This window comes from Gasterosteus aculeatus, chromosome 7 (genome assembly GCF_964276395.1).
Source record: "Gasterosteus aculeatus chromosome 7, fGasAcu3.hap1.1, whole genome shotgun sequence".
Classification (NCBI taxonomy): Eukaryota; Metazoa; Chordata; class Actinopteri; order Perciformes; family Gasterosteidae; genus Gasterosteus; species Gasterosteus aculeatus.
In genome coordinates, this window is record NC_135694.1 from 21,028,111 (window position 1) to 21,055,373 (window position 27,263).

The 27,263-nt window shown below is 45.4% G+C and overlaps 1 protein-coding gene across 2 annotated transcripts in view; it reads left to right on the forward strand.

The window, feature by feature from the left end:
* LOC120822787 (cell adhesion molecule DSCAML1) overlaps positions 1–26,261 on the forward strand; it is a 47,344-nt gene extending 21,083 nt beyond the window's left edge. The window contains exons 4-33 of one of the 2 annotated variants that reach the window (XM_078105107.1): positions 4,760–4,906; positions 4,996–5,274; positions 6,266–6,541; positions 6,762–7,058; positions 7,631–7,903; positions 8,752–9,036; positions 9,169–9,288; positions 9,383–9,559; positions 10,151–10,350; positions 10,461–10,557; positions 10,753–10,881; positions 10,972–11,139; positions 11,271–11,341; positions 12,053–12,293; positions 13,293–13,478; positions 14,274–14,429; positions 16,147–16,286; positions 18,245–18,398; positions 18,974–19,091; positions 19,223–19,386; positions 19,513–19,611; positions 19,862–20,050; positions 20,540–20,827; positions 20,910–21,065; positions 21,184–21,214; positions 21,313–21,431; positions 21,551–21,703; positions 21,915–22,115; positions 22,608–22,919; positions 23,316–26,261. In XM_078105107.1, the coding sequence (XP_077961233.1) occupies positions 4,760–4,906; positions 4,996–5,274; positions 6,266–6,541; positions 6,762–7,058; positions 7,631–7,903; positions 8,752–9,036; positions 9,169–9,288; positions 9,383–9,559; positions 10,151–10,350; positions 10,461–10,557; positions 10,753–10,881; positions 10,972–11,139; positions 11,271–11,341; positions 12,053–12,293; positions 13,293–13,478; positions 14,274–14,429; positions 16,147–16,286; positions 18,245–18,398; positions 18,974–19,091; positions 19,223–19,386; positions 19,513–19,611; positions 19,862–20,050; positions 20,540–20,827; positions 20,910–21,065; positions 21,184–21,214; positions 21,313–21,431; positions 21,551–21,703; positions 21,915–22,115; positions 22,608–22,919; positions 23,316–23,749 (5,660 nt within the window). In that variant the 3' untranslated portion in view covers positions 23,750–26,261. The remainder of the gene's footprint in view (positions 1–4,759; positions 4,907–4,995; positions 5,275–6,265; positions 6,542–6,761; positions 7,059–7,630; positions 7,904–8,751; positions 9,037–9,168; positions 9,289–9,382; positions 9,560–10,150; positions 10,351–10,460; positions 10,558–10,752; positions 10,882–10,971; positions 11,140–11,270; positions 11,342–12,052; positions 12,294–13,292; positions 13,479–14,273; positions 14,430–16,146; positions 16,287–18,244; positions 18,399–18,973; positions 19,092–19,222; positions 19,387–19,512; positions 19,612–19,861; positions 20,051–20,539; positions 20,828–20,909; positions 21,066–21,183; positions 21,215–21,312; positions 21,432–21,550; positions 21,704–21,914; positions 22,116–22,607; positions 22,920–23,315) is intronic. The other variant, XM_040182705.2, reaches the window with a different exon arrangement.
* The last annotated feature ends 1,002 nt before the right edge of the window (positions 26,262–27,263 follow it).

Here is a 27,263-nt window from a genome sequence, read left to right on the forward strand (position 1 = left end):
CTGGACCACTGCCATTCACCGGCTCCGCAGTGCTAATTTTATACCGCGGTTTATTATTTTTCATTCCAGCCGGGAACTATTTTTTTTGTCCTATTTTTAAGCCCGGTAGGTGTTCCTGTGTGTGTTTGTGCCTGGCATGTCTGCATCTGTAAGCACCAAGCACGATCCACAACCGCAGAGAATATCTCCGGAATATACTGCGTTTTTTGCTCTTTCTTCTTCTTCCTATGACAGTCACGAGTCTTTGATCCGTTCCTCCCCTCCTCTCTCTTCTCACCGTCTTTCAAATTCTTCTCTGCAACTTGCCGCTGAGAGCAAGGGTACGAGGCGCAGAGACACAATGGGATTTTTCAAACGTCAAAGTCATATTTCGGGCCACTTTTTCCATCGTTATACTCGGCTAACTTTAACGTCCTTCTGCCAAAGGTGTTCATTTGTGTTTTTGTGTATTTGAGATTTAACAATTTGGGACAATTAATTACCTTTGGCATCACACATGAGGAATATTTACAGTTCACTGCTGCGCTCATAAGAAGACACTGTTTTTTGTATTGTTAAGTTATATCTCCAAATCATATTTCACTCAAATTGTCTGGTTCTCCAACCACTCATAGCGCTTTAACACTACATGTCACCTTTCACCCGTTTTCACGCGGATGACAGGGGCTTCCACCTGCCCATCGTGACTAATCACTCATATCCACTCATAGATATGACGGGCGCCACAGCCTGCGGGACAAATTGGGTTTAAATATCTGGCCCAAGGCCACCACCGCGTGGACTAACGGAGTCGGGGATTGAACTACGATCTTCTCGATGATGTGTGACCTTTCCGCTGGCGCTGAGACACAGTGGCTGGTTTCATCAATACCTTTCAAAAGCTTCATTTTTATAATAATTGTCACGTTTCATTTCAGGTATTTGGATTTATGTGTAATATATTACGTGATGTTCGTTGTCTCAGCACACTTTCCCTCTTTGCCGGTGAAGCCTAATGGTGAAGGTAACCGTTTCTCTGAGCCAACTTCCTTCTGATCCTCTAACTTTAGACCACATAATGGATAAACACGCTGTGCTGCAGGCTTCTATCTGAGGATTTATATAGTTTGTTGTTGTGGAGGAGTGAAGCCTCTGACCCTATCGCTACTTTGGCACATGTTCTCCTTGTGCTCGCTGATAGTCATCATAATGAGCAGTGAAGATACGCTAACCTTCATCTAAGTGGGAGAGGCCTTCCAGGCTAGAAACCACTGCCTTTGACCGTCAACAGTGTTGAGTAAGACTCCAGGGATCAGATTGTAGTGCTCTGCCAGAAGCAAAGCCGCGATGTGAGTTCGATAGCTCATTAGCCTTTTCCGAACTGATTAGATATGGGGTCCATACTGGGAGCTCCCACAGGAACCGCAGTGGTTTTAACGCAGAGCTGCTGCAAGATCATTCTAATTTTATTTAGGTTTTTTTTCAATGCTTTGGGCACAGGAAAGGCTGCAATCCAGACAGGTGCTCCTGCTAAGAGAGGAAAAAAGGTCGTCTCTTCAAATAGAAAAGTCTAGATAGTGTGGAAATGTGTCCTTCTAAAGCATGTTGGTCACTATCACTTCCAAGAGTTAAACTATTTGTTCAGGGGATAGAAGTCCATTTTAGTTTCCGAACTACACACAAAACTGCCAATCACCAAGCCCCAAATTATTTTTAACTACTTTTTTTGAGTAGGTGAGTCCTACGGCTTGGAATGCCCAATAACTTGCTGTTATAATACACTTTTTAAAGGCACAAAGTTGGATTTAACTGCTTTTCTAAATCCATTGATAGGAAATAGTACATTTGTAATATACTCAATTGTTTTGGGAAAAAAAATCTGATTGGATGCAAAAGGTACCTGCGTCTGAAAAGCTATATTTAGCAACTACTTACTGATACTATTCTTTCCCCGTTAGCTTCACTGACTATCTACCATTTCAACATGTGCTTTTTAAAGTCACACTACACAGACGGTTTCACTGTTTCGTCCTTAATGATTTCCAACTGGTGGTGCTTTAATAATTGCTGAAAGTAAACCAAAACCGTAACAGGACGGAAGCGAGAAGACCCTAGCAACAGGGAGAGGAGGAAGAAAGCGTGAGAGTGGGAGGGAGGGGGGAAGATGCAGAACATTAATAAATAATGGCCCCACTGAGGAGGTGGAAATATGGGCCTCGTTATCTCTGCGCCGACGCCTTCATTTGCATGTGAGAAAATGAGGCTGCTACTAACTCTCACACACACAGACACACACTCGCACACGTCTCGGACCCACATAAGCTATAGTACGTAGCCTATCTATAGACTCTCTCAAGCTTACATTTTTCCTATTCTCTCTCGCACATTTATACTTCCATCATTTTCTCTTTTCTTTCCTTCGCTTTGGTATTTGTCCCATGCAGCAGGTTCAGCCCCTCGTGTCACTGCAAGGCCACAGGCATTTTGTTTTCATTTTAATTTGCTTTAACCTGTATAAAAATCGTTTTCATCTTTATTTTAACTTATATAATAAGGAAGGATATGTGAGGGGTAAACCGGAAATAATCCTGCTTCTGTTGGAAATTAGAAGACACTTGATTTTTTTTAATGTATAATACATTATTATTATTTTTTAATTGGATATTTTACAATTTTTAATTTGTGTATATATTGAAAAGAATATTTTTCATATTCTATACTTTTAACAATCCTTTTCCAGATCCAGCAGGCCAACGGGAATATTAAAAAGGTTCCCTCTGGACCCCATCTTCATAAGGATTTCACAACCAATTCTGGACAATTTATCACATAAATGCGTCTCATTGAGACTCTGGACGAGCTCATACAAAATCCAACAATGTTGACATCCTCTGGGGCGATAAGGCTTCTTTGAAATAGCTTTTTTATGACTGAAAGAACTCTTTAAAGAGCCACTTATACTTGAAAAACACATGATTCCTTTAGGTTAGGAGTATCCATGTGTACCTCTTTACTACATCAATGCTCAGTAATTAATTCTTGGTATTTTGCAAGAAAAAAAGCAAGACAAAACACACAATGAAAAATAGTTTACAGTAAGTAAGTAAGTCCATAGAGCTTTGGTGAAGGTGTGTCATTAATAAACGTGTGAAGTTCCATGCACGATGGCACAGTTCAGCAGAAGTTTGCTTTGCTTATTGTAACAAGAAGAAAACGTCCCAACTAGGACCTTTCTCTGTGGAGCATGTATTCATATTTCTAAATGCCTAGTGTATGTGCACGGGACAAACTTCACGTTTGCTCTATGCTCACCAAATAAAATTGTCATACTCCAGGAGATGGACTGAATTACGGTCTCACATGAATGGAGTTTAACTTGAGGAATAAATAAATGTATCACTAACAACTGTGGCCATTTTCTTCTCGGGCCTTCATGCATGCGTTTGCACGTTTTGCTGCGGCTGCGTCTGTCCATGTCTATATGTGTGTGTCTTTGTGTGTATAATGCACATTGGCTCAGTTTCTCGTTATCTAGTTGTCAGCATGAATAAAAGCTGAGGGAGCACAGTGATTTAGTGATTAATATTTTACTCTGTCTGCCACTCTGCTTAGAGACTGAGAAAGGGAGAGAGAGACGATGAGAGGGAAAAGGGGTGAGAGAGACGATGAGAGGGTTCACACAAAGAGATGCAGAGGAGATGGAAGGAGTTGCCTAAAGATAGACCGATGCTATACGAGCCACTTAAACAATAAGGGGGAATAATGTGTTGTGCTGTTTAATCAGTGTTGTTTCAGAGGGATAAATTTCGTCCGCTCCCGAAAACACAATGTCTGGTTTTGACAGATCCAGCTGACTCTCTCTCTCTCACCCACCCTCTCCTCCCTCGCCTATGTCAGAGTGTTGTGACAGGCGAGTCGTCGGTGTTGTGGGAGTAGCAGTCTTAAAGTGCTCATTATCCTGTAAGGCTTCATTCTGGGGGGCAAACAAAGGCTGCTGTGAAATTGCAGCCTGTGCCTCCCTCTTGGGTCATGCGGTATATTCCATGCAAACACATGCACAGTACATAACTGATACCTTCAGTATTTCTGCTCAACCCCTCCGCAGACCCCAACAAACACAGAGCTTGTAGATGAAATATTGATGCTGATAAACACACAGGTGCACCTGAACGCAGCCAATCCAGCCGCCGGCCTGCAGCGTAGATGCTAAAAGGCGACGCGATGTTGGCAAACCTTAAGTAATCTCTTATTGTATCACGGCAACCATTTAAAAATCATGTCAGACTTACGGCAACCTGTGAGGCTATTGCAGTTGGGCACAGCATGGAGTGGTTTGGTTAGTAACCACGACTCTCTGAGAAGCACAACACGAAAGAGAGCAAGCAGCTCTCACCACATAGTTGCACCACTCGATCTGGCTTTCCACACCGGTCACTTCACTTGAGAGAAGGAACATTTGGACAGCTTGGAGATGACGCTGCAGTTTTACATGATGTATAGAGGGGCGTTAAATCTGTCTCTTCTCTGTCTATGGGTGGTGTAAGTGACCCCTGCGTGTCCTCCAGGCCTTGAAAGAGAGCCAGGTTTTTATCAGGCAGGTAGTGCCAACTGTTCAGGCAGCTGTTTGTTCTTTGCACAATATGGTTTTGCAATGAGTACAATGCATTTGCACCAGAGCGATCATCTCACTGCCGGCTTTTTACTGCATGTTCACGTCTGTCAGCAGCTTTCCTTGGAGAAATCAATTAATGTAAATCTTTACTGGGTGTGTCTCCCTCAGGTAACAGGTTCTCGCTGACCTCCTTCGGGGCTCTTTACATCTCGGATGTTCAGAAGGAGGACGCCCTCTCCACATACCGGTGCATCACCAAACATAAGTACAGCGGCGAGACGCGCCAAAGCAACGGAGCCAGGCTGTCTGTGATGGGTGAGCAGCTCGGGGTCGTCGGTTTACTTACGCTACTGGGATATTTACCTTTGTCTTGACCAAAGCATGAACCCCTCTGTGCCCTCCAGACCCCAACGAGTCCTCTCCAACCATCCTGGACAGTTTCCAAGCAGGGGAGGTGCACGCGGGCCAGAGTGTCGAGCTTCCCTGCATAGCGGGAGGGTACCCCAGCCCCACGGTGCGTTGGCTGAAAGACGGCCGCCCGCTGCCCTCGGATGCCCGCTGGACACGGCGTTTGTCAGGGCTGACCATCAGCGACCTGAGGCAGGAGGACAGCGGCAGCTACGCATGCGAGGTCACCAACAGTTTTGGCTCGAAGGAGGTGTCTGGACAGCTTCATGTTATAGGTACGACTATGTTCACACACACACACACACACACTTAACAACCTGACAGACTCCTGCGCTGTCTTCTCAGTGAATCAGCCTGGCAGGAGGACACGTTCAGAAACCTCTCCTTTTGGTTTGAGGCACACATATAATTCACACCTATAGTGTGTCTGTGACAAACACATGTGTGAGCTGCATGATGCGCCGTCATATCAGGTCTCGAAAAGAGAGACAAGGGCCGTAATTCACAGAGACTGGATCCGTAACACAGCTGCCGGCACCATTCACCGCCAGGGAGGAGGACGAGGAAGACGGAGGTTGTTTTCCGATGGGTCACAGAAGGGGCGATCAGACATCCAGACAGTGCTGGAATGACATTATCTGCAATGTGATAGGATAATTAGCGAGGCGGAGATAAATGTACACGGTGTAAACGATACAAAGACACAAAGAGTGGGAGAAGGCGCGACCGAGGGGGAGAACCGAGGGGAGGTAGGCTTCGCCAGTGGGCACATCATGGCAGCACACTCTGTGACTCTGACAGGGGGGGTGTGGGGGGCACAGCGATGCCCCCCAGCACACACCACCAGCTGCCTTATTGCTCACTGACATTTGCACACACACACACACACACACACACACACACACACAGACAGACACGCACATGCACAGAACAGTGGACAGAGATGTGAAGAGATATCTCCAGCTGCTTTTTTAATGAGTGCGTCGAACTGATTGAGTCACCACCGCTGATTGTTCCGTCTCCATTTCTCGCTGTCTCTGCGAGTGTAAACGCCCTCTGCATGTATGAATAAATGCAAATAAATAAGTAGTAATTGGTATGACGGTGCAACATATTTATAAAGGATTTCAAATGTATTTATGAATCAATCGATTAATCCTAAAAATAATATCGATCAACAAAAAACAGCATGTGCTTAATGGTTATAATTGATTATTTATTTTTAGACATTAATGTTTTAACAAACGATGCGTGTCCTTCCCTTAGATCCACTACGAGTGACCTTGTCCCCCAAGAATCTGAAAACCGGCATCAGCAGCACCCTGTTCTTCACGTGCACTGTGGAGGGCTCTCCAGAATACACCATCAACTGGTACCGCAACACAGAGCCCATCGTCCCGGACCAGCACATCTCCATCCAGGGACAACACAACGACACCTTGCAGATCACTGCAGCACAGAAGTTCCACTCCGGGGCCTACCAGTGCTTCGCCTCCCGGAAGGGCCACACCGCTCAGGACTTTTCCATTATTCTGCTCGAGGGTACGTGAAGAGATTTATGGAGCACAACAAGTGCACGTTTCATACAAACTCATATTGCATCATCAAAGCATCGTAACAGCAAGGTGACAGGAAACAAAATCCACAGCCTCCACTTGACTGACTTTTATTCTTTGCTGTTGCAAATTCCATCGATAGATGCATACATATAATTTACAGATCTAAAGTATCTAAAGTGTCATCTTTCTCTGTCTCCTCATAGATGGTACTCCTCGTATCGTGTCTTCCTTCAGCGAGCGTGTGGTGAACCCCGGGGAGCCTTTCTCCCTCATGTGTGGGGCCAAAGGAGCCCCGCCCCCCTCCATCACCTGGACGCTGGACGACGAGCCCGTGATGCGAGACTCCACCTACAAGACCAGCCAGTACACCCTGTCGGACGGCCTGACTGTGTCGCACGTCAACGTGAGCAGCCCGCTCATTCGGGACGGGGGAGTGTATCGTTGCGTCGCACGCAACTCGGCCGGTAGCGCCGAGTACCAAGCGCGCATAAACGTAAGAGGTGCCTGTCTGCTTTTCAATATAAATGCACTCTACACCTGACTCCATACAAACACGAAGGGATAGCCAGAGGCAGTGCTCACTTTGAATGCTTTACTTCTGTCTCCTCTCCTCTATTCCTATACTGTTTTCTCTCTTTCTCTCTCTCTATCTTCGTATATATCTATGTATGCATCTATCTATCTATATATGTTTCTATGTATGTATTTATCTATCTGTGTATCTATTGATCAATCTATTTTTCTATCTATCTATCTGTCTGAGGTTGTTTTAGAAAAAACACACAGCACTAAGGATAAATATACACACATATTTAAATTAGATTAAAATACACAAATATTCTCAACCTGATTTTAGTAAAGGGAGCATAACTAACCTCCCTCTCCACCCTTCAACTTGCCCCAATCACCCTATCCCTCAACCTTTATCTCTTCACCTCCTTTCGTCCTCGTGGCCGCTCCCTTACTCTGCCATGACCTCCCTCACCTCATCTCCCCCTCTCTGCGACCTGTTTGTCCTTCTTTCTGTCTGTCTCCTCCCTCCATCCCCTCCCTCTCTTCCCTGTGTCTCTAGGTCCACCCCGAATCAGACCCATGCGGGACATCACCGCAGTGGCGGGCAGGAACACCTACATAACATGCCGCGTGATTGGCTACCCGTATTACTCCATCAAGTGGCTGAAGGACGGCATGCAGTTGCCTGATAATCATCGTCAAGTGGTCTTCGAGAACGGCACCCTGAGGCTGACGGACGTGCAGAAGGGCGCAGACGAGGGCACCTACTTGTGCAGCGTTCTGATCCAGCCCCAGGTGTCAATCAACCAGACTGTTCATGTCACTGTCAAAGGTAAGCCTGCAGAGAAATAAATACATACACCCCCCCACTGGGAAATGTTTAAGTCCAAATACATCCAGAGTGACCCACTTTATCTAATTAGTTGATAGGCAATGTACTGCAGCTCCAACCTATTTTTTAAATGTATATATTACTTGTCATGGGCATTCGTTTGAGCGCATCCCTGTATCTTCAATTCCCTTGAAACAGAAGTGAGAAAGATTAAGATATTAATCAAATAACCATTATCAGTTTATTGGCTTTCCTTTTTTTGTTTTGCAAACTAACAAAAAAATAACACCCCATGTTTGCAGTTTCCAAATCTTAGCAAAATAGCTTACTGCGTATCAGAAAATCTAACCAGGCACACGTGTTCAAAGCTGTGCAGTGCTGCTTCGCAGTGATACTTGGCAGATTTGGGATAGATTTAGGTTTCAGTGTGCGTTTGTACATTTTGTTTGGTCTGTGAGGGGGGTGACGATGGTAGCAGGGCAGCTGCAGAGGTGTTTGAGGGTGTGTGCATGTGCCTGCGTGCGAGTGTGTCTCTGATTTAATTAGATGAATAATAATGAAGCCTAGATTAAATCCCCCAGATGTCTCAGCTGTAGTACCCCCACCCCAACCTCTATTACTATGGCAACGGAATGACTTCCTCCTGCCAATTGGACTCTAACCAGAGCAGCTATTATGGGCTGCAGAAGATGGGGTGTGCAAGAGGGGGGGGGGGGGGGGGTGTTGACCTTCTCTCACTCTCAGCATTACTCCAGATGGTCACAGTGCCGCTCATCCACATCTACCCCTACCTTTACTCCGTCTCTATTGTTACCTTCATTCCACTGACGTTCTCTTCTCTCCCACAGTGCCGCCGCTCATCCAGCCCTTCGATATCCCCTCTACCTCAGTGGGGAAGCTCATGTACATCGCCTGCGTGGTGTCATCCGGGGACATGCCCATACGCATCACCTGGCACAAAGACGGCCAGCTCATCGTGCCAGGCTTCGCCTCCGGAGTCGCAATAGAGACCAAAGAGTTCATGAGCTCCCTGCAAATATCCAAGGTGACACTGAAGCACAACGGAAACTACACCTGCATCGCCAGCAACGCCGCTGCCACCGTCAGCTGGGAGCGACAGTTGATTGTTACTGGTGAGAGATTGAGCAAAGGGAGACGGGCATGATGATGAAAGTGTAAAGTGCAGCTGGAGCCCAGATGTTTACAGGTTGTTTTAGGAAAACTACACATTCCTCCATTCAGTAATTGATCTTTTTGTTCCTCAGTGCCACCACGTTTCGTTGTGCAGCCCAACAACCAAGATTGCATCTATGGCAAAGCCGGAGTTCTCAACTGCTCTGTGGAGGGTTACCCGCCTCCGAAAGTCATGTGGAAACATGCTAAAGGTAGCATCGTCCCTCCATATAGCATCAATAAAAATGAAATCATGAAAACGAGGAGAAAACAAGCATCAACGTGCATTTACATTGTGTGGTGCAGGTGTAGGAAACCCTCAGCAGTACCACCCAGTCCCACTAACTGGCCGTATCCAGATCATGTCAAACGGCTCTCTGCTCATCCGCCACGTGCTGGAGGACGACCGTGGGTACTACCTCTGTCAGGCCTCCAACGGAGTGGGCTCAGACATCAGTAAGAGCATGATCCTCACTGTCAAGAGTAAGTGTCAATCCTACTCTCTTCGGCTTGAACACTTTCATAACCACATCTCCTGGATCGCACACACACTGTACACAGAGACAAGCCGCAGCTTCTTTTTTTTTTTTTTTTACGGGAGTCAGCTTTTCTAAGATGCACTTTCGCCTCAGGCTAGTGAAGCCCGCACTGAACCTAACAAAACCTTGTCTCCGTCCCGCACATCACCAACTGGGGGGGTATCTTTCCTAACGATTGATGCGTTCCGGCTGTTGGTCTGTGTGCTTCTGACTGTTTGGTGGGGGAAAGGACTGATGAATTAGTGATGAAAACAAAACCGCAGGAACCCGTTCAATCAATAATCTATGTCTGAGGAAAGGAGGTGGAAAAGAATCGGGAGGGGAAGAAGAAGGAGAAGGCGGCCGGGGGAGGAGGTAGAGGGGCCAGCGGGGCTTGAAGCGTGAAATGAAAACGGAAAAGGCAGGGCAGAAACAGAGATGTCTATACATCTGTAATATATCCTCGCCTTCCAAAACCACACCCCTGTTCCCTCGTCTCATTACTCCATATAATACCATCCGTCACAAGTGACACATGTCCTGTGATTCTGCTCAGTTCCTGCCATGATCACTAGCCACCCCAACACCACCATGGCGAGGAAGGGCCAGACCAAGGAGCTGAACTGCACGGCGCGGGGCGAGCAGCCCATCATCATCCGATGGGAGCGAGGAGACACCGTCATTGATGCCGAGAGAAACCCCCGTTACTCCATAGCCATCAACAAGAAGGGGGACGAAGTCATCTCCACGCTTAAGGTCAGACACTGATTAGCGTTTCAAGTGCAGTTATGATCAAAATAGGACTTGTTTAGAGGGAATCTGGGAGGCACATTGCAACCTTTGTCTCTTTGTGTTGATGATCACAGCTGAACCCAGCCGAGCGAGGAGATTCTGTCTTTTTCTCCTGCCACGCCATCAACTCCTATGGAGAGGGCCGAGGGCTCATCCAACTCACTGTGCAAGGTATCTTCAGCACAAACTGTGCACAACCTCCTTCAATTGACTGAAGCACAAGGCCTCATAATACTGTATATGTGGACATGTAGTCCAGTGGGAGAATGTCATTGAATCAGATCTATCAGGAATTTGGGTAAATATTGCTGGGGAAAAGCTCTCACCTCCTCTCTTGTTTTCTCTCTTTCTCACACAAACATACAGAACCACCAGATCCCCCTGAACTGGAAGTGAGGGAGGTGAAGGACAGGAGCATGAACCTTCGCTGGATCCAACGGTTCGATGGAAACAGCATCATCACCAGCTATGACATAGAGTATAAGAACAAGTCAGGTGGGTTTCACATATATACAGTAAATGTGTAGCCTGTGTCCGATTGTATATGAGATACAAGTCCTAAAAGATCTCAAATATGTTCGACAGATTCCTGGGATCACATGTACACAACCAGAAACATCTCGCCCACCAACAACCAAGCCAACATCGTAGAGTTGCACCCAGCTTGTGTTTACAGCATCCGCATGTACTCCTACAACAAGATAGGTCGAAGCCTTCCAAGCAAAGAGCTCACGATCAGCACCGAGGAAGCACGTAAGTGATCGTTTTCTCCTCGAGAAAACTGTAACATTTGTCGTTTTTTTTCTTCATGGTTGCTTTACCCCTAAAATCCTACGGGCTACAAATATTGACTTTAAAACTTTTTTCTTATCTTCTATTAACAGCGCCTGACGGGCCACCGATGGATGTAATACTCACACCGATGACATCTCAGAGCATCCGGGTTACTTGGAGGGTAAAATCACTACTATGATTATTTTACCCAGTGAACAGAAATAGTCAATTTAAATATGAATAATGTGCTAAAAACGGAATATATATATATATATATATATATTACTTTGAAGCATGCCTAAACTTTAAATGTATTAATACACTGAATTGTCCAAATATTTAAACTTTTGTGGTTGGTATTTCCATATGAGGGATAATCACTTACACAGATGGTTTGCTTAGTTAAAAGAGGACAAAGGACGCCAAATAATTCTGAACAATACAACTGGACATTATCACCTATAGTAAATACAACAAAAATACATCATCACAAAATAAATTCTTATTTTGGGGTGGTAAAGGGTGATAAAAGTAAATGAGTGCATTGCAACACAGTGGAACTTTTCTATGGGGATCACTTTTATTGTTTTGGACGATGTGTTTACCAAACAGCTAACTGAACTACACACACAGCTGACTGCATCGCGCCGCTCTCGACCAGAAACTGAGATCTAAATGGATTGAAATAAGATCGTCTCAGTTGTAAAACACTGATACACTAGTGGTCCAGATGGGAGTTCGCCAAATGTGGTTAAGATTACAGCAGTGGTCATCTCAGACACACCCGGTCAATCTACGAGTGTAATATCATACATTTTACGTATGATGAGTTTATGTTCGACATGTCATGCTCTATCTATGATATTAATAGCCATCATTCCACGTCTTTCAGGCGCCGAAGAAGGAGCTGCAGAACGGGGTGATCAGAGGCTACCAGATCGGTTACAGAGAGAACGGCCCGGGCAGCAACGGCCAGTACAGCATAGTGGAGATGAAAGCTACGGGAGACAGTGAAGTGTACACCTTGGACAACCTCAAGAAGTTTGCCCAGTACGGAGTTGTGGTCCAGGCCTTCAACAGAGCCGGCACGGGTCCATCCAGTACTGAGATCAACGCTACCACGCTGGAAGATGGTAAGAGAGCCGGCGAAGGAGGACGGATGAAAACGACGAACGTAGACACAACCGAGGGAGTTGACTGCTAACACTGTGTGTGGGGGGACATGAGACAGAAATTAGGATTAAGAAATTAAGATCCCTTAAGCATATTTCTTTCATTCGTCGAGAAGAATATTAAAAAAAACAGTCCTCAGAAGCAACACCAAAATATATATATTTCTATACATATTTTAGAATCGTGTTCAAAAATGTTTTGCGGCACATCCCCCATTCATGCTTCCACTTTAATTAGCACCCTCAGTAGGCCGGTAGAGAGCGAGGGAGGAGCAAGGAGCACCATTACGCTCGAAATGCATGCCCACATGCCCGCATGCCTCTCCTTTTCTTTACCTTCCTCTTCCTTCTATTGCTTCCCTTCTCTTTCCCCTCCTCCTCTCCATTTTGCATCTATTTGTTTCTTATAAAGTCTCACAGAAACATATTGACCTTCCATGCTTGTGTGGAAAGCAATCAGACACCCTGATCAGGGTAACAGTAATAGTGATGGTAATTGTCCAGATATTCTAAAGCTGTTTCAAACAGCAGCAATTACCTTAAAGACGAACATTATCTTCATTCTGATTTCATCCTCCGTCTCTCGGCTCAGCACCGCGCCGTCTTCATCTGCATTTTAACCCCTTAAGGTGCAGCTGTTTTACTATTCATGTTGCTTCCACACAGTATTCTTCCTCCCCTTCGCCGACTACCTCCAAACCTCCTCTCCTTCTCCTCCCTCTGCCCGTAAAGCCAGCAATGAACTAGGAGCTAGATCAACAGCTCATGTGTGTTTATTTGTCTTGATTTGTTTCAGCCTCTGTGTTGTTTGGAGCTGGGTAGTCATTAATTATCAGCGCTTCAGCCGCCATGCCAGATCGCTCTGGTCTTCCCAGCAACAGCCTCAACCGAGGCCTTCTGACCAGTAGAAACCGTTGAAACGGCCTCATGACGCTAACACTCGGCCCTTGTTCTCTCCAGTTCCCAGTGAGCCGCCGCAGAACGTGCGGGCCATCTCTGTGACGTCGGACGAGGCGGTGATCACATGGGCAGAGCCTCCACGGCTGACGCTGCACGGTGTGCTGAAAGGCTACCGGGTTGTGTTCTGGTCCCTCTTCCCGGACGGAGGTGGGTGCTGTGGGGGCCATGCCCAGTGGCCAGTGCAGAGTAAATATCACCTATCTCATTCTAAAGTTCACCAGCACCCCCCGCCCCCCCCCACGCACCTGACTGCCAGTCCGTGTGTCTGATAAAGCACTTCCTGTTTCCGTGTGTCTTTGGATTTGTCTGCGTTTCCCCCCCCCAGTTTTTTTGTGTCTTCGATTCTTAACGCCATCAATAACGATGTGTGTGAGATGACGTACTGGAGTGTGTTTGTGCTCACATGTCTATTCAATCCTGAGTCCCCAATTTCTCTTTTCATATACAATTAATTTGCATTCTTAGTAGGTTTTGTGGGAAATTAATTCTATATAATGATAAGAAAGGTTCAATTTATGGTTGTGTTTAGGCTACGAATGCACTTTAATGCGTTTATAAAAAGACTATGGAGCAATCCAGGGCATAAAATGCATGAAAAGTCACATATGACCAGCTGGTCCATGTGAACAAATCACAGAGAAGCCCAATTAACAACACCCACAGAGTGACTTTGTTCCCTATATCTTTACAATGCAATATAGTATATTAATGCTCTAGATTTTGTGAGAGAACATCTAACCTTAACAAAGGGTTTTAGTAGCCTATAAACTCTGGAACACAACTCACAAATCCTTCTTTAAGGTGAGGTGCTTCCTACAAGCGATCATCCATCTCGACTTTATCCCTCATTCTCCAGGCAGTCATCATATTTCCACCAAAACATATTTGGCAAAGCAAGGTCATAGTATAGAGCTGTTTTTTGTCAAAGATCAGAGTTGGTTGTCTATACTCTCAACCCTCTTTGTGTCCTGCTCTCCTCAGAATGGGGAGAGATGCAGAATATCACCACCACACGTGAACAGGTCGAGCTGCGAGGGCTCGAGAAGTTCACCAACTACAGCGTTCAGGTGCTTGCCTTCACACAGGCTGGAGACGGGGTCCGCAGCAACGTTCTGTACATCCAAACCCGCGAGGACCGTGAGTATATACATGCAGACAGACACGCAAAACAAAAGAAAAAGTTGTATATTCAATATATTTCTGTACGGGGAAATACAGCAATGCTTGAACGATGCACAGTGCATGGGGTGAGAGGCAAAGGGGGGGCCGGGTTAATGGGAGGGGGATATGTTAAAAAAAAACGCTCTATCTCAAACCCATGTCAAAAGCTCATTTATGCCAGGAAGCTCCATTAGCAGTACTAATGAGAATTAAGAGGCTTTGGGTCCACGGCTCAGGGCTGGGGGAGACACTAGGGGGAGGGGAGGGGCGCTCCCTTGGAAGCGTACAGCATCCGGGAGTCAGCCATCAGCCCAGGCCCACGTCCCTTTCACCAGCCCTCTTGCCATAGGCATAGGGATTAACTCCTCTTGGATTAGAGAGAATTAATTTTCTGCTTACACCATTGGAGGCGGGATTACAGCCAGATCCATGTCTCTTCATAGTGGAGGGAGAGGAGGAGGGGCCTGGGGGTTGAAGATGGAAAGATAGGAAGGCGATCGCACAGGCCGTTCTTATCCGACAAAACGAATGAACCGTAAGACGCAGTGGTAATGTCATTTCTCGGCCGATTTCAATAAGGCTGCTCGGACTGAATTATCTTTGTATTCGGGGTAATGTAATAGCCCTTCACTGTAAAACATCCTCCTCTGATTGGCACTGCGGTGCATAATATCTTCATGTAGGTGGGGATTTTGGCTTAGCCCCTTTGTGCCTCGTTTTCTTGTCATCACTCGGGCCGTGCAGCAGACTGCCTGTATGTCTGTCTGGAGTCCCGGGCAGATTTTGGGCACCAGATGGGATTTACCCCCCTACCTTCTCCCTCCTCCTACTGGCACTCCTACTTTGACATGGAGGTCCAGTTATGATAATGATGGCTGCCTCCTCTGCTCCTCCCCAACACCACCACCACCACCATCATCAGTCCCCCAGGATCTGTACATATCCTTCTCCCTATTCTTTCATCCCCGCCTCCCTCTTTCAAAACCTCCCTTGCAACATCCATCCTTTCCCTAAAGTTTTTATCCCTGCTCATGTAATGTGCAGAATGAAGGAGTCCCGGCAGCATGGACTGGTTGAATGACGGCATCAGGGGGCCCCGCGTAAAAGGAAAAAAGGAACAAGGGGGCACGATTTAGAGGGCCGGGTCTTACAATGCGGTGGCTGCTTTCTGTAGACCCCAGATGAGGCCCACTGTCAAGCGCCAGCCATATTTATGGTGGCGATTGAATAGGCTTGACACCGTGAACCCCGTACTGTAAGGCCAACGCGACAAATGCCTTCTTCAACATCCTTTGTCTTTATGTGTTTTGGTGAAGTGTGCATCCATTTTAAAGCCTTCTATCGCCTTTGGATGGTGATGAGCGCATTACGTGGTGTCCGGTGTCGGGCTTAAGTGGCTCGCAGGGGATCAGGCGCTATTGTCTAATCTGTTTGTGGGTCTGAGCGTTAAGAGAAAGCTGGGTGTCACAGAGTCAGGACTGCTGACCAATGTCTGAATGAACATATGTCACCGTCCCGTCCACCCAAAAGGGAGTTCTTCCAAGTCCTCCCAGAGCGGCTTAATGCGGGATAAGGCTGGCAATCTGCAAACGATCCTGCTCACTTTAACACCAAGCATGTGCATGCACACACACACACACACAAACACACAAGCCGTTCCCGCTTTGCTAATGTTTGCGTGTGTTTTCTGTAGTTCCTGGTCCACCTGCCGGCATCAAGGCAGTTCCCTCCTCTCCGAGTAGTGTGGTTGTGTCCTGGTTGCCTCCACACAAACCGAACGGTGTTATCCGCAAGTACACCATCTACTGCTCCAGTCCAGGGTCCGGGCAGCCGGTAAGTCCTCCCTCTGCGCCTCCGTGTGAGGGACCCATATGTGGGGCCTGTGGAAAGTTTTTAAAGGGATTCAGGGGCAAGGAATTTGTCAATTTGATAGAGATCTAATTCATTTTGATCTACTATTACTAATTTAACCTGTAGGTGCGTGTCTGTGTGCGTGTCTGTCTGTGTGTGTGTGTGTGTGTGTGTGAAATCTCCTTGCGAGTGTCTCTCTTTCATTGTGTTTGCACCATCGCTTTATTTCCTGCCCTCCCAGATGAACAGATGAGGTTGTCTTGGCAACCTGATGAGACGTAGATATGCAAATGAAGCAGGGAACAAGCTCACACATGCACAATGCCGCATCGGAGACACTCACATACACGCAGACATCCCATTTTAACATTTTCTATTTTTACACCTGTGTGCGGCGTTTCTGTTTTGGTTAGATCACGTGCACACAAACACCAGCACACAGTGAAATCTGATATCAGGGTAGAATCTCACTTTCTTATTATTCACAAATACTCCTCCCTCTCTCTGTGCATGAGTGCCATGCAAATGAGCATTGGCAGGGAGGTGAGAGGGAGGAAGGGAGGGGGGAAGGAGGTTGAGAGAGAGAAAGAGAAACACCATTAGAGGTGGGGAGAGACTGAGGGGGGAATTGAGAGAAAAAGAGAGGGATGAAGGGAGAGGGAGAGAGTGAGAGACGGGCTAGGAAGAAGGGAGGAGCAGAGGAGGGTATCAGTCACATCGAGATGAGAGTGCTTTTGTCCGTCTTTTCATTATCTCCCTGTATCACTCCCTGGATCACCACAACACCGCCGCTCTGCTGAAGGAATGTTCGAACGAACCCCCTACACACACACACACACACACACACACACACACACACGCACGCACGCACACACACAATTCCTCCCTCCTCCCTCTGTCCCTCCATCCTCTGCTGTTCGCTGAGCTACACAGAGGGGGATAGAAGGAAAGAGGGGAAAGCAAATGGTGAAAGAACAGGAGATGAACTCTAAGAGATAGAACCGATTAAAGAAATAAAACAGACAATCGACTTTAGAGAGAACAGCGTTTTTGTGCGCGTGATGGCTTTTGTGTGTTTTTGTACCTGCAGGTGCATTATATGTGTGAATATTTTCTCAAAGATGTGTTTGTTGGAAAAACAGGAGCATGTAGCTTAATTTACCATCGAGGCCAAAAATAAAATTTCCCTGTCTATTTGAGGTGATATCATTTAATTTGTGTAAAAGGGTTGTTCTATTCAAAAGAACTATATTAACTGGGAAAATGTATGCCTGTGTTATGTGTTTGTATTAATTTTACATTTTTAGTTTTAACTAATACTTAATTGCCACAGTCTTGAAGTACTGTTACAATTCACAAAACGTTAAACGTAATTACCACGTTTATTAATACTGTTTAGCACCGCACTTAACATCCTTCTGTTACTTTCGCAAAACATTAAACTTGATGTGGGTTAGGGTTATTTGTTTGTTATTTGGTAATATGTGGTAATAACCTGTTTGGTTATTACCACAATAACCAAAAGAAAAAAAAATCTATCATTAAATGAGCACCATTTATTGTTTAGAAAAAGGAGAGCATTTAGGACGAAATATTATATGGAAATAGAAAAGGAATCGTCATGAAAGTACAATAATGGATCTCTGTCAATATAGCATTCATACCCTAAACCCTAACCCTCCCATGAAATCTCAGTTTACTCTTCTGTGTTTGTATTGAACGTTCTGTCGAATCTGTAATTTAAAACACTGTGCCAAATATATGTCAGCTGGGTTATTGCTTATATGCTTATAAGAAGGCAAACTCTGTGCTGATTGTTTGATCTTTTTAAACTGACGCCTGCGAAAAACATTTTCAAAGTATGAGAGCAGCCACGAACCGTGTCGTGTCACCGTCTGATCATACCCTGCTAACGCGACATTGCACGCCCTCTGTCCCAGGCGCCCAGTGAGTACGAGGCCAACCCAGAGATGCTCTTCTACCGTATCACACACCTCACCCGCGGTAAACAATACCACATCTGGTCTGCAGCTGTGACAACTGCCGGCCGCGGCAACATCAGCTCAAAGGTCACAGTGGAGCCTGCTGGGAAAGGTGGGTCCTCCGGCGGAGGTTGTAGTGGGGAGGAGGGGCAAAGAGATTTCTGTAAAGATTATGAGGACGAGCGCTATAAAGATGGCTATGAAATAGCGGCATCATCTCCTGCACACGAATCACTTTCATCCCTCTCCCTCCGTGTTCTCTCTCTTATGGATTGACAGCCATAGTATTGATTAAGTAGTGTCTATGTTGCAAGAAACGCTGTTGTTAATTATGTGGTGATGAACAGGGCCTACCCAGTAAAATGACCCTTGGGGAGATAAGTGGCAGGCGAGAATCAATAGAGAGGAGGATCTATGGAGAAAAGATGAACCTAAACTAAGAGGTTAGAGGAGGGGCTACACTAAAACCCCACGCTGCAGCTTTTCATTCCCTCAGAAGTGAGTCAAGGCCTTTCCCCCCACAAGATGAATGGGCAACTCGTTCCGCCGAGACGTGCAGTTAGACATCTGAAAGTACAAAGAAAGACATTTTGTGAGAGAGATGTTGAGGCAGTTTTTGTTTTATCTCGGCGTATTGTTCGTCCTTTGTGCGTCCAAGATTCCTTACTTTATGTTTGCCGTGTGCAGTCCCAGCTAAGATCCTGTCCTTTGGGGGAACGGTGACCACACCCTGGAAGAAGGAAGTGCGTCTGCCCTGCAGTTCAGTGGGGGAACCCGCCCCCACAATAAAATGGACCAAAGACAGGTTGGTGCTCATCATACACCCCGTATATGTTAGCATCATGACTCACACAGACAGAGACTGCTGCATGTGACAGAGAAATGGTTTACTTCTACAATGAGATTAAGATCTGTAACATGTCTTTACTTCTTCAGTGAGGACTCTGCCATTCCGGTGACAGCTGACAGTCAACGTCAGATCTTATCCAACGGCACGCTGGTGCTACGGTCAGTCAAAGCGGAGGATTCTGGATACTACACCTGCACTGCGACCAACACGCTGGGCTTCGACACCATCATTGTCAACCTGGTGGTCCAAGGTATGAGAAAGCAGCCAAGATGAAGGACTCAGAAGCAGCAAAGATGAAGAACTCCAGTGAACGACGGCTTTCCTTTGGGACGTTTCTGCTCTCTTGTTGAGTCCCTGTCTCTGTGTGTGCATCCAGTTCCCCCCGATCAGCCTCGCCTGACCGTCTCCACTACCTCCACCTCCTCAATCACCCTGGCCTGGATCCCTGGGGACAACGGGGGAAGCTCCATCAGGGGTAAGTCCTTTTTTGAAACACCTGCCCTCTTTGCAGCTGTCTCATGGCAACATCTTTTTTTTCAATGGGCTTCACCCTCTTGCCAGCTCCTAAATCTGCAAATAATGAGGTAAACAATGTTTCTGTGCAATTAGCGGGCTGGCTGATTGTAGCTTATTGTTGCCCCCTGGTGTCCAACAGATGTAATGTCAGCAGCAATGATTCTCTCAGTCTTTAATTTCTTGGATTTACGTCCCGTGTGATTCTGCAGGATTTGTGCTGCAGTATTCTGTGGATAACACGGAGGAATGGAGGGATGTGTTCATCAGCTCAAGCGAGCGCTCCTTCAGGCTGGACAATCTGCGCTGTGGAACCTGGTACAAGGTCAAGTTGGCTGCCAAGAACAGCGTGGGCTCAGGGCGCATCAGCGAGATCATCGAGGCTAAGACACATGGAAGAGGTGAGGGGCGGAAGCGAAACATTTTGTTGACATAGAAGAAGTAGGAGACAAGTGAACAGATAGAACAGACACATTTCGGACCCTCGCAGAACACAATAATTCAAAATGTTTATTTTTGTCACATAGTTTGTGCACCAACTATGCACAGGAAATGATTTGCCTGTTTTTGTAGTACTCAAATATTTCTCCAAAACCTTTGAATAACTGCATGGGAAAGACAGAATGGTGTTGCTGTGATATAGAATTGTATAAAAACGCCGGTCCTGTACATGCAAACATTACACATCAATGATGCAAACAGATGCCTATAACATAGATCTTGTATTTAACTAAAATGTACAAATAAAACCCAAATCTATAACAGCAGCTTTAAGGACAGTGTTCTTCTTACGTTGTATTTGCCATCAATAACACCAATAAGTAAAGCCACACTATATTTCATTCCTTTCTAACCTCCTGTTGTTCTGCGTCTGCCACTCCTCTCCACAGAACCAGTGTTCAACAAGGACCAGCCACTGCTCACCCACATCAACTCCACCCATGCAGGACTCAACCTGCAGGGCTGGACTAGCGGCGGCTGCCCCATCACTGACATGATGCTGGACTTCAGGCCCAAAGGCACCTGGGCCTGGCAGAGCCTCAAGGCCAACTCCACCACTCAGCTCTTCCTCAGTGAGCTGCGTGAGGCCACCTGGTACGAACTCAAGATGAAGGCATGCAACAGTGCTGGGTGTGGCAACCAGAGCTCCCAGTTTGCCACAACGGACTATGATGGCAGTAAGTGCATCCCGCGTCTCGTAGTTTGAGCGCCACATGCACTGCATTTTCCTTCACTTAAACATTTTTGCACTCTCCACAGGTACAATCCCTCCCATTAAATCAGCTCGTGGAGAAGGGGATGACGTGAAGAAGCTGTTCTCCATCGGCTCCCCCGTCATCCTTGTGACCCTGGGCGTTGCTTTGCTCTTCATTATCCGCAAGAAACGCAAAGAGAAGAGGCTTAAACGTCTGAGAGGTGAGGGAGAAAGAAAGCGAGAGTTCACAGAGAGATCAGTACCATTGTGTCTACGTGTTCAATGTAACAAAGAGTGAATGTGCAAATATAATCTGAATAAGATATTGTTTTTTTGTAGATGCTAAGAGCCTCGCAGAGATGCTTATCAGGTAAGAAACAACTTTTACGTGCATAGTTTTTATGCCTACGGTGTTTTCACACATCTTTGGAAAACCAAATGTGTTCTTTCCTGTGTGTGTGTGTGCAGCAAGAACAATCGCAGTATAGACACTCCAGTGAAAGGGCCTCCTCAAGGACCCAGGCTGCACATTGACATCCCACGTGTTCAGCTGCTCATTGAGGACAAGGAAGGCATCAAACAGATAGGCATGTGGCTGCACTTAACAACAGCATGAATTAATGTATCACTGTATCACGCATGTTCTAGTACCTTCTCTGATACATCTAACATGTAGTTGTATCTCCTCATCTTTTGCTTGCCACAGGGGAGGACAAGGCAGCGGTACCAGTGACAGACACTGAGTTCAGCCAATCAGTGAATCCCCAGAACTTCTGCACAGGCGTGTCTCTGCACCACCAAGCCCTTATCCAAAACTCAGGGCCTTTGATTGACATGTCAGACATCCGCCCAGGCACAAGTGAGTTTTTGTTTTTTTTGTAAATCAAGATTATACACTATTACGGTGACAGAACATGAGATAAAGCAGCTAAATCCAGGTGGAAGCTTCAATCTCTTATTGAATAGCACTTCAAAGATAAAAGACAGCATGCAGTTGTCCTGACAATCAATATATGGATACAGAGTATTTGTACTACAAGCTGTTCTTTGATCAATGTGACCTCTCTCAGACCCCGTGTCCAGGAAGAGCATAAAATCAGCCCACAGCTCCAGGAACAGATATTCCAGCCAGTGGACACTAAGCAGACCGAGTCAGAGCCAGTCAACTGCTTCAGCGCGAACTCTGACCTCCGACTGGCGGACGATGGGCTCCCACGGCATCACCGCCACTGAGAGTGACAGCTACAGCGCCAGCCTGTCACAAGACACAGGTGGGTTAATCCCAGAGAGTCGCTCTGACACGACGATACTTCCACATGGATGTACTGCTGTTGTACTGTTAAATCAAATAGCAGATATTTTATGAGATCTTTTAAGAGATTCAAGATCAAAGTCTAATCAAATGCAGCAGCAGATAAACAGTATATAAATCATAACATGCATCCTCAAATGACCAAATCAATGAATGGGGAAAATGTATTGCTTTTTGCCTCAGAGAATGAGACAAGTAGTTGGCAAAATTATATTAATTAAGATTACGCATTAACACAACTATACATAGAATGCCCGCTCCCCAAAATGCAGACAGCATAAACATAAAGCTTTCTATAAAACAGACTGAAATCTTCAGTGGCTCCGAAAGTTATCCTTTTCAAAACAGAAACTAAACTAGAAAATGTTTTTTTAATAAGTCAAACCATCTCAGTAAAAATGATCAGCAACAATTATATTAAATGTACATGATTTTTGGTGTGTTTTTTCAGATAAGGGTCGGAACAGCATGGTTTCGACAGAGAGCGCCTCCTCCACCTATGAGGAGCTGGCGAGGGCCTACGAACACGCCAAGCTGGAGGAGCATCTGCAGCACGCCAAGTTCACCATTACAGAGTGTTTCATCTCCGATAGCTCGTCTGACCAGATGACCACAGGTACCAATGACCCGGCAGACAGCATGACCTCCCTCAGCACGCCGTCTGAACCAGGCATCTGCCGCTTCACTGCCTCGCCGCCCAAACCGCAGGACTATGACCGCGGTAAAAATGTGGCCGTGCCCATTCCCCACCGTGCTAACAAAAGTAAGTGTAAAAAGATGCGTGATACCTGCTTTTTCTCCTAACAGGGAACAGGGAATTTTATTGACAGAGACCATTCTGGGTATTTGTCAGGGGATCTCTTCCCTCTATTTTAAGAATTGACAATACAAAGAAAATACCAACAATATATATATATATTAACTTAATAGGGATGGCTTGGGTTCTCTGGGAATTTATGTGGGAATGCTGAGACAATAAAGAAAGGTGTTCATTACACAACACGATACTGCAGATAAATAGGTAAACCCCAAACTTTCACATCAATGATCCATAATTTGCAGTGTTGTGAGACAGACAGAAAATTAATTTCATCACTGGAAAAGACACTCAAAACCTCACTGTATGGTCTTGTCCCGACTCCTTTCTCGCCTCCCTCAGGTGAATTCTGTAACCTGCCCCTGTACATGAAGACGGACCCGTTCTTCCGAAAGCAAGGGGAGCTGCATGACCCGTGCCCAGCTGTGCCACCGCGGGAAGCCTCGATCCGCAGCCTGACGCAGCGGGCGTATCACACCCAGGGCCGCCACAAGACTCTAGACCCTGCCAAGCAGCAGGTCCTGACGCTGGGCCATTCTGGGCTGGCCAGCTTGGGCGCAAGCTCGGGCACCGCCACCTTGCCCCAAAGGACCCTCACCATGCCCAGCTCCAACGCCGCAGCGACGGCGTCCACTTCCAGCACCGGCAGCAACCCCACCAGCAGTAACAAGGTGGGGGGCTCCAGAGACTCGCTGCTGGAGAGCAGCTCCTCCGCGCTGGGGAGGCTGCAGAAACAGAGCGTGGGGGCCTACTCCAAGTCGTACACGCTGGTGTAGTGCGTCCTCCCGCACGGACTCCCGTTTGCTGTCACACTCCTGAGCCAGCCCCACTCTGGCGCTCCTCAGTCTGGGGCCGGGAAAGGGCATGCAACCGTCTTTCTCTAAAGCCAACTAATGGTGAACTGCCCGGCGTTCTGATTTTCCTCCGGGAAAGATGTTGTCCCGGGTCAGAGACCCGGCTAACCCTGCTTTTCATGTTCACCCGGGACTCTATAAAATAATTACTAACTCCAACTAACATTTCCAGCCGGCTGGTGCTACGCTTCGCTCAGTCTTCTCGGAGAAGCACAGCAAAATAACAGGAATTGATTCCGTGGTCATTTGGGAATATTGACAATAATTGGGGAGCTAAAAGCTCTTTGTTTATGATGATGAAGACTGCGATAGCCAGTAAGAAGCTGCGTGGCCATCCCGTCTCTCATATGCACACACATACTGTCCTCCATAGTGTGAGTATTATTGTCGATTTGCAGGACTTCCGGTTAAGTTCCCTATTCTTACTGTATCTTTCACCCTCTGTGTGTCTCTTAAAGTCCCAAATAGATATTGGCAGATTTTCTCTTAATTGTGATTCCAAAAGAAATATTTCAGGTTCACTTTCAAGAAGGATGACATGTCTACTGCATTAATATTCTCCACACATCTCTCTCAAGCTGAACAGTGTCTAACTTTCCAAACAAATCATGACAACCCAAATGAACCAGCTATAAGTTCTCACATTACAAATAGAGAATATTTGGTATTATAAAGAATTTACATATATATTTCTATGTAGGTATATTATTGACATTTAAGTGAATTTATGTCAAAGTATAAATTGTATGTACTACAAGAGTGTAGTAGTATATACAGCAATTTAATGTTAATGTCAAAAATTTAAGAATGAGACAATCGCTCAACCCAAATTTAAAAAAAAGAAAACGGTTGGACTAAAGAAAGTTTAGTATATATATGGGATGTTCTGTATGTTGCTGTATGTAGACGGACTAACAGAAGAGTGTTTTGCTCGTGTGTGGACAGAGAATGGACATGTTGAGATGGGAAAAGCCAGATATACGTAGTTTTAGTTTCACTTCCTGGCTGGGTGAATAAATAAAACCCTCACAGGTTTAAAAGCCTGCTTTGCTGTGTACGCGTGTTCGGCGGAAACAATCATGGTAGGAAAGCCTTCTGTCGTATTATTTGATCAAAAACAGGCTCTTTGACGCAATTGAGCTTTTCCGAATGCCTGAGTGGTTGGTAAACGAACTAAACAGATAATTCGTTTTTTTGCTGGGAGAGCGGTTGCTGACATGAGTCCCGATACAGAATGAAGGCTTCAGTAACACATCCGACCAACTTCCCAGCCTGCCTTGGTGTCACCCAGCCGAGCTTCGCTTTCCAGAGGTACGTACAACGTACAAGTAGCTGAAAGAATCCCAGTCATGATGTGAATGAAGTAAAATAATATAATGTTGAGCGATGTTATATGTCAGGGAGTTCAATTTTGAAAATTCTATAATGTTCACTCGATTGATATCTTTGTTGTTGCCCTGTCTGAATTACTGTATATGCCCTGCTTTGTTTATCCTCATACCCCTCCATTTTGCTCTGATGTACATTCACACAAGAACCTTTTGGAATGTCTCCATGACAGCGTTTTGTGGTTTATATTTATTTATCCATGTACTTTATTTGTTTGTTTGTTGAGGGGAGGGAGTACCTGTCGGTCCATTGATTTTGATTCATGATATTCCTTTCAATTTGTTTGCAATTTTGTCAACTCTTTGGTAGTGAGGTATGTGAACAGTGGCTAAAACCAGTTCAGCCAAGTGAAATCAGGGACTCGCAGCTCTTTTGGTCACACAAACTACTGTTGTGTATACACTGGACTGGAGTCAGCCTGTAAACCTGAATGGCTCCCGTCCTTATCCCCCGTTCAGATAAAGTAAAGTAAAAATTCACCACCTGGAACATGCTAGATACATCATCTCTACCTTTGACAGTGTTGTTTATAGATTAAGTCTTGTACATAAAAACACAGTTTTGTATGAAGAGCTATTTTCGTCAGAATAAATCAGGGGACACATCAGGGTTGAATGCCCCAATTTCAAAAATTGAAATAGTATCAAAAATAAAATATTTTACTTCTGAAATGGGCAAAAAACATTTTTCTTTCCCTTCATGTTTTTGATACTAATTTGTTGAATTTTTATTCTTTTTTTAAAGGTCTTTTGCTGTTGTCATTTGTCCTATTTACTTTTTTATTATCATTATTTTGTATTTTGTTCATCCTCAAAAAATCATTGCATGCTTGCTAAAAGGGAAAAACTGAAGGAAAAAATGTATGAAAATCTAAAAAACAACAAAAAAAACAAAAAAAGAAATGTTGAGGGTATCCCAAACATTTGTTTGAGTTGCTTGTTATAGCAATTGCTTGTGTTCAAAAGTACATTTTCTATGAAAAGAAAAGAAAAACTAAAAAGATCATTCTAACACCTTGTGCAATAAAGCTATCTTTCATACGTCACGGCCCCTGTCATTGTCCACAGGTTTTCTTTGCATATCTTCTGAAAATGTTTGGACAAATGAAGCAGTTCTCACGCTGGCAGGACGAGACCAGACCAGCGGAAACTAGAGGAGACCAGACGGGAGAAGTACAACAGAGACAGAAATCCCCTCAAAGGGTGTTTTAACTTGGATGAAGTATGACTGGAGTGACCTGTAGCAGGTCGACATTAACAGAACCAGAGAAAAATCAAAAGAATTATCAAACGTGTTGATGTTAAAACGAGACATGATTGTGATCTGTAAATGTAATTAATAAATTGAACAATATTGTAAATTATGATTATAATTCACAAAGGATAGCACATTCAGTTTAGAAAAACTCTTTTTGATATGACAATATCAAGTAAATAATTGAATAAGCTTTACACTGCAATTAAAGGGACATTAGTCATTCAGTCAAATGTGTTTCGTATTGTTAGGAAACATCACACTTAAACATCTCAGCAGCTTGCCGACTGTCATCTCTCTCCAACTACATAGTTTACAAACAGAGCATGGAAATTTCTTTAATTCATAATTATAGTAAACATAAGAAGATAAAAAAAGACCATCAACACTTATACTATCCCCTAATTCATATATCATATGTTTGAACTAATGCCAAGCTCCCATTCCTCTGAATGGCACAAGAGATGACTTTATGATATGAAATATGTCGGGCACATCGGGGGTCAACACACTGTAGGAAGTGGTTACAGATGAGTAAGGCGAACCCAAATCACTATGAAGATCCCCTTTCTCCAGATTCGGGGCACCAGTGATCTCATTTATGCAACAGAACACAAAACGCTCACCAGCCAACGAACAAACCTAGTCGTTCTGACGAGGTGGAGGTACATAACTGATGGAGTCATGTCACCTTATAGTCACATGAAAACCCACACTGAGTTGGGAGATGCGACACGTGGCCCTACGGTGTGACAGCAGCTGTGCAGCTGTGCAGCCACAAGATGGCGTCATA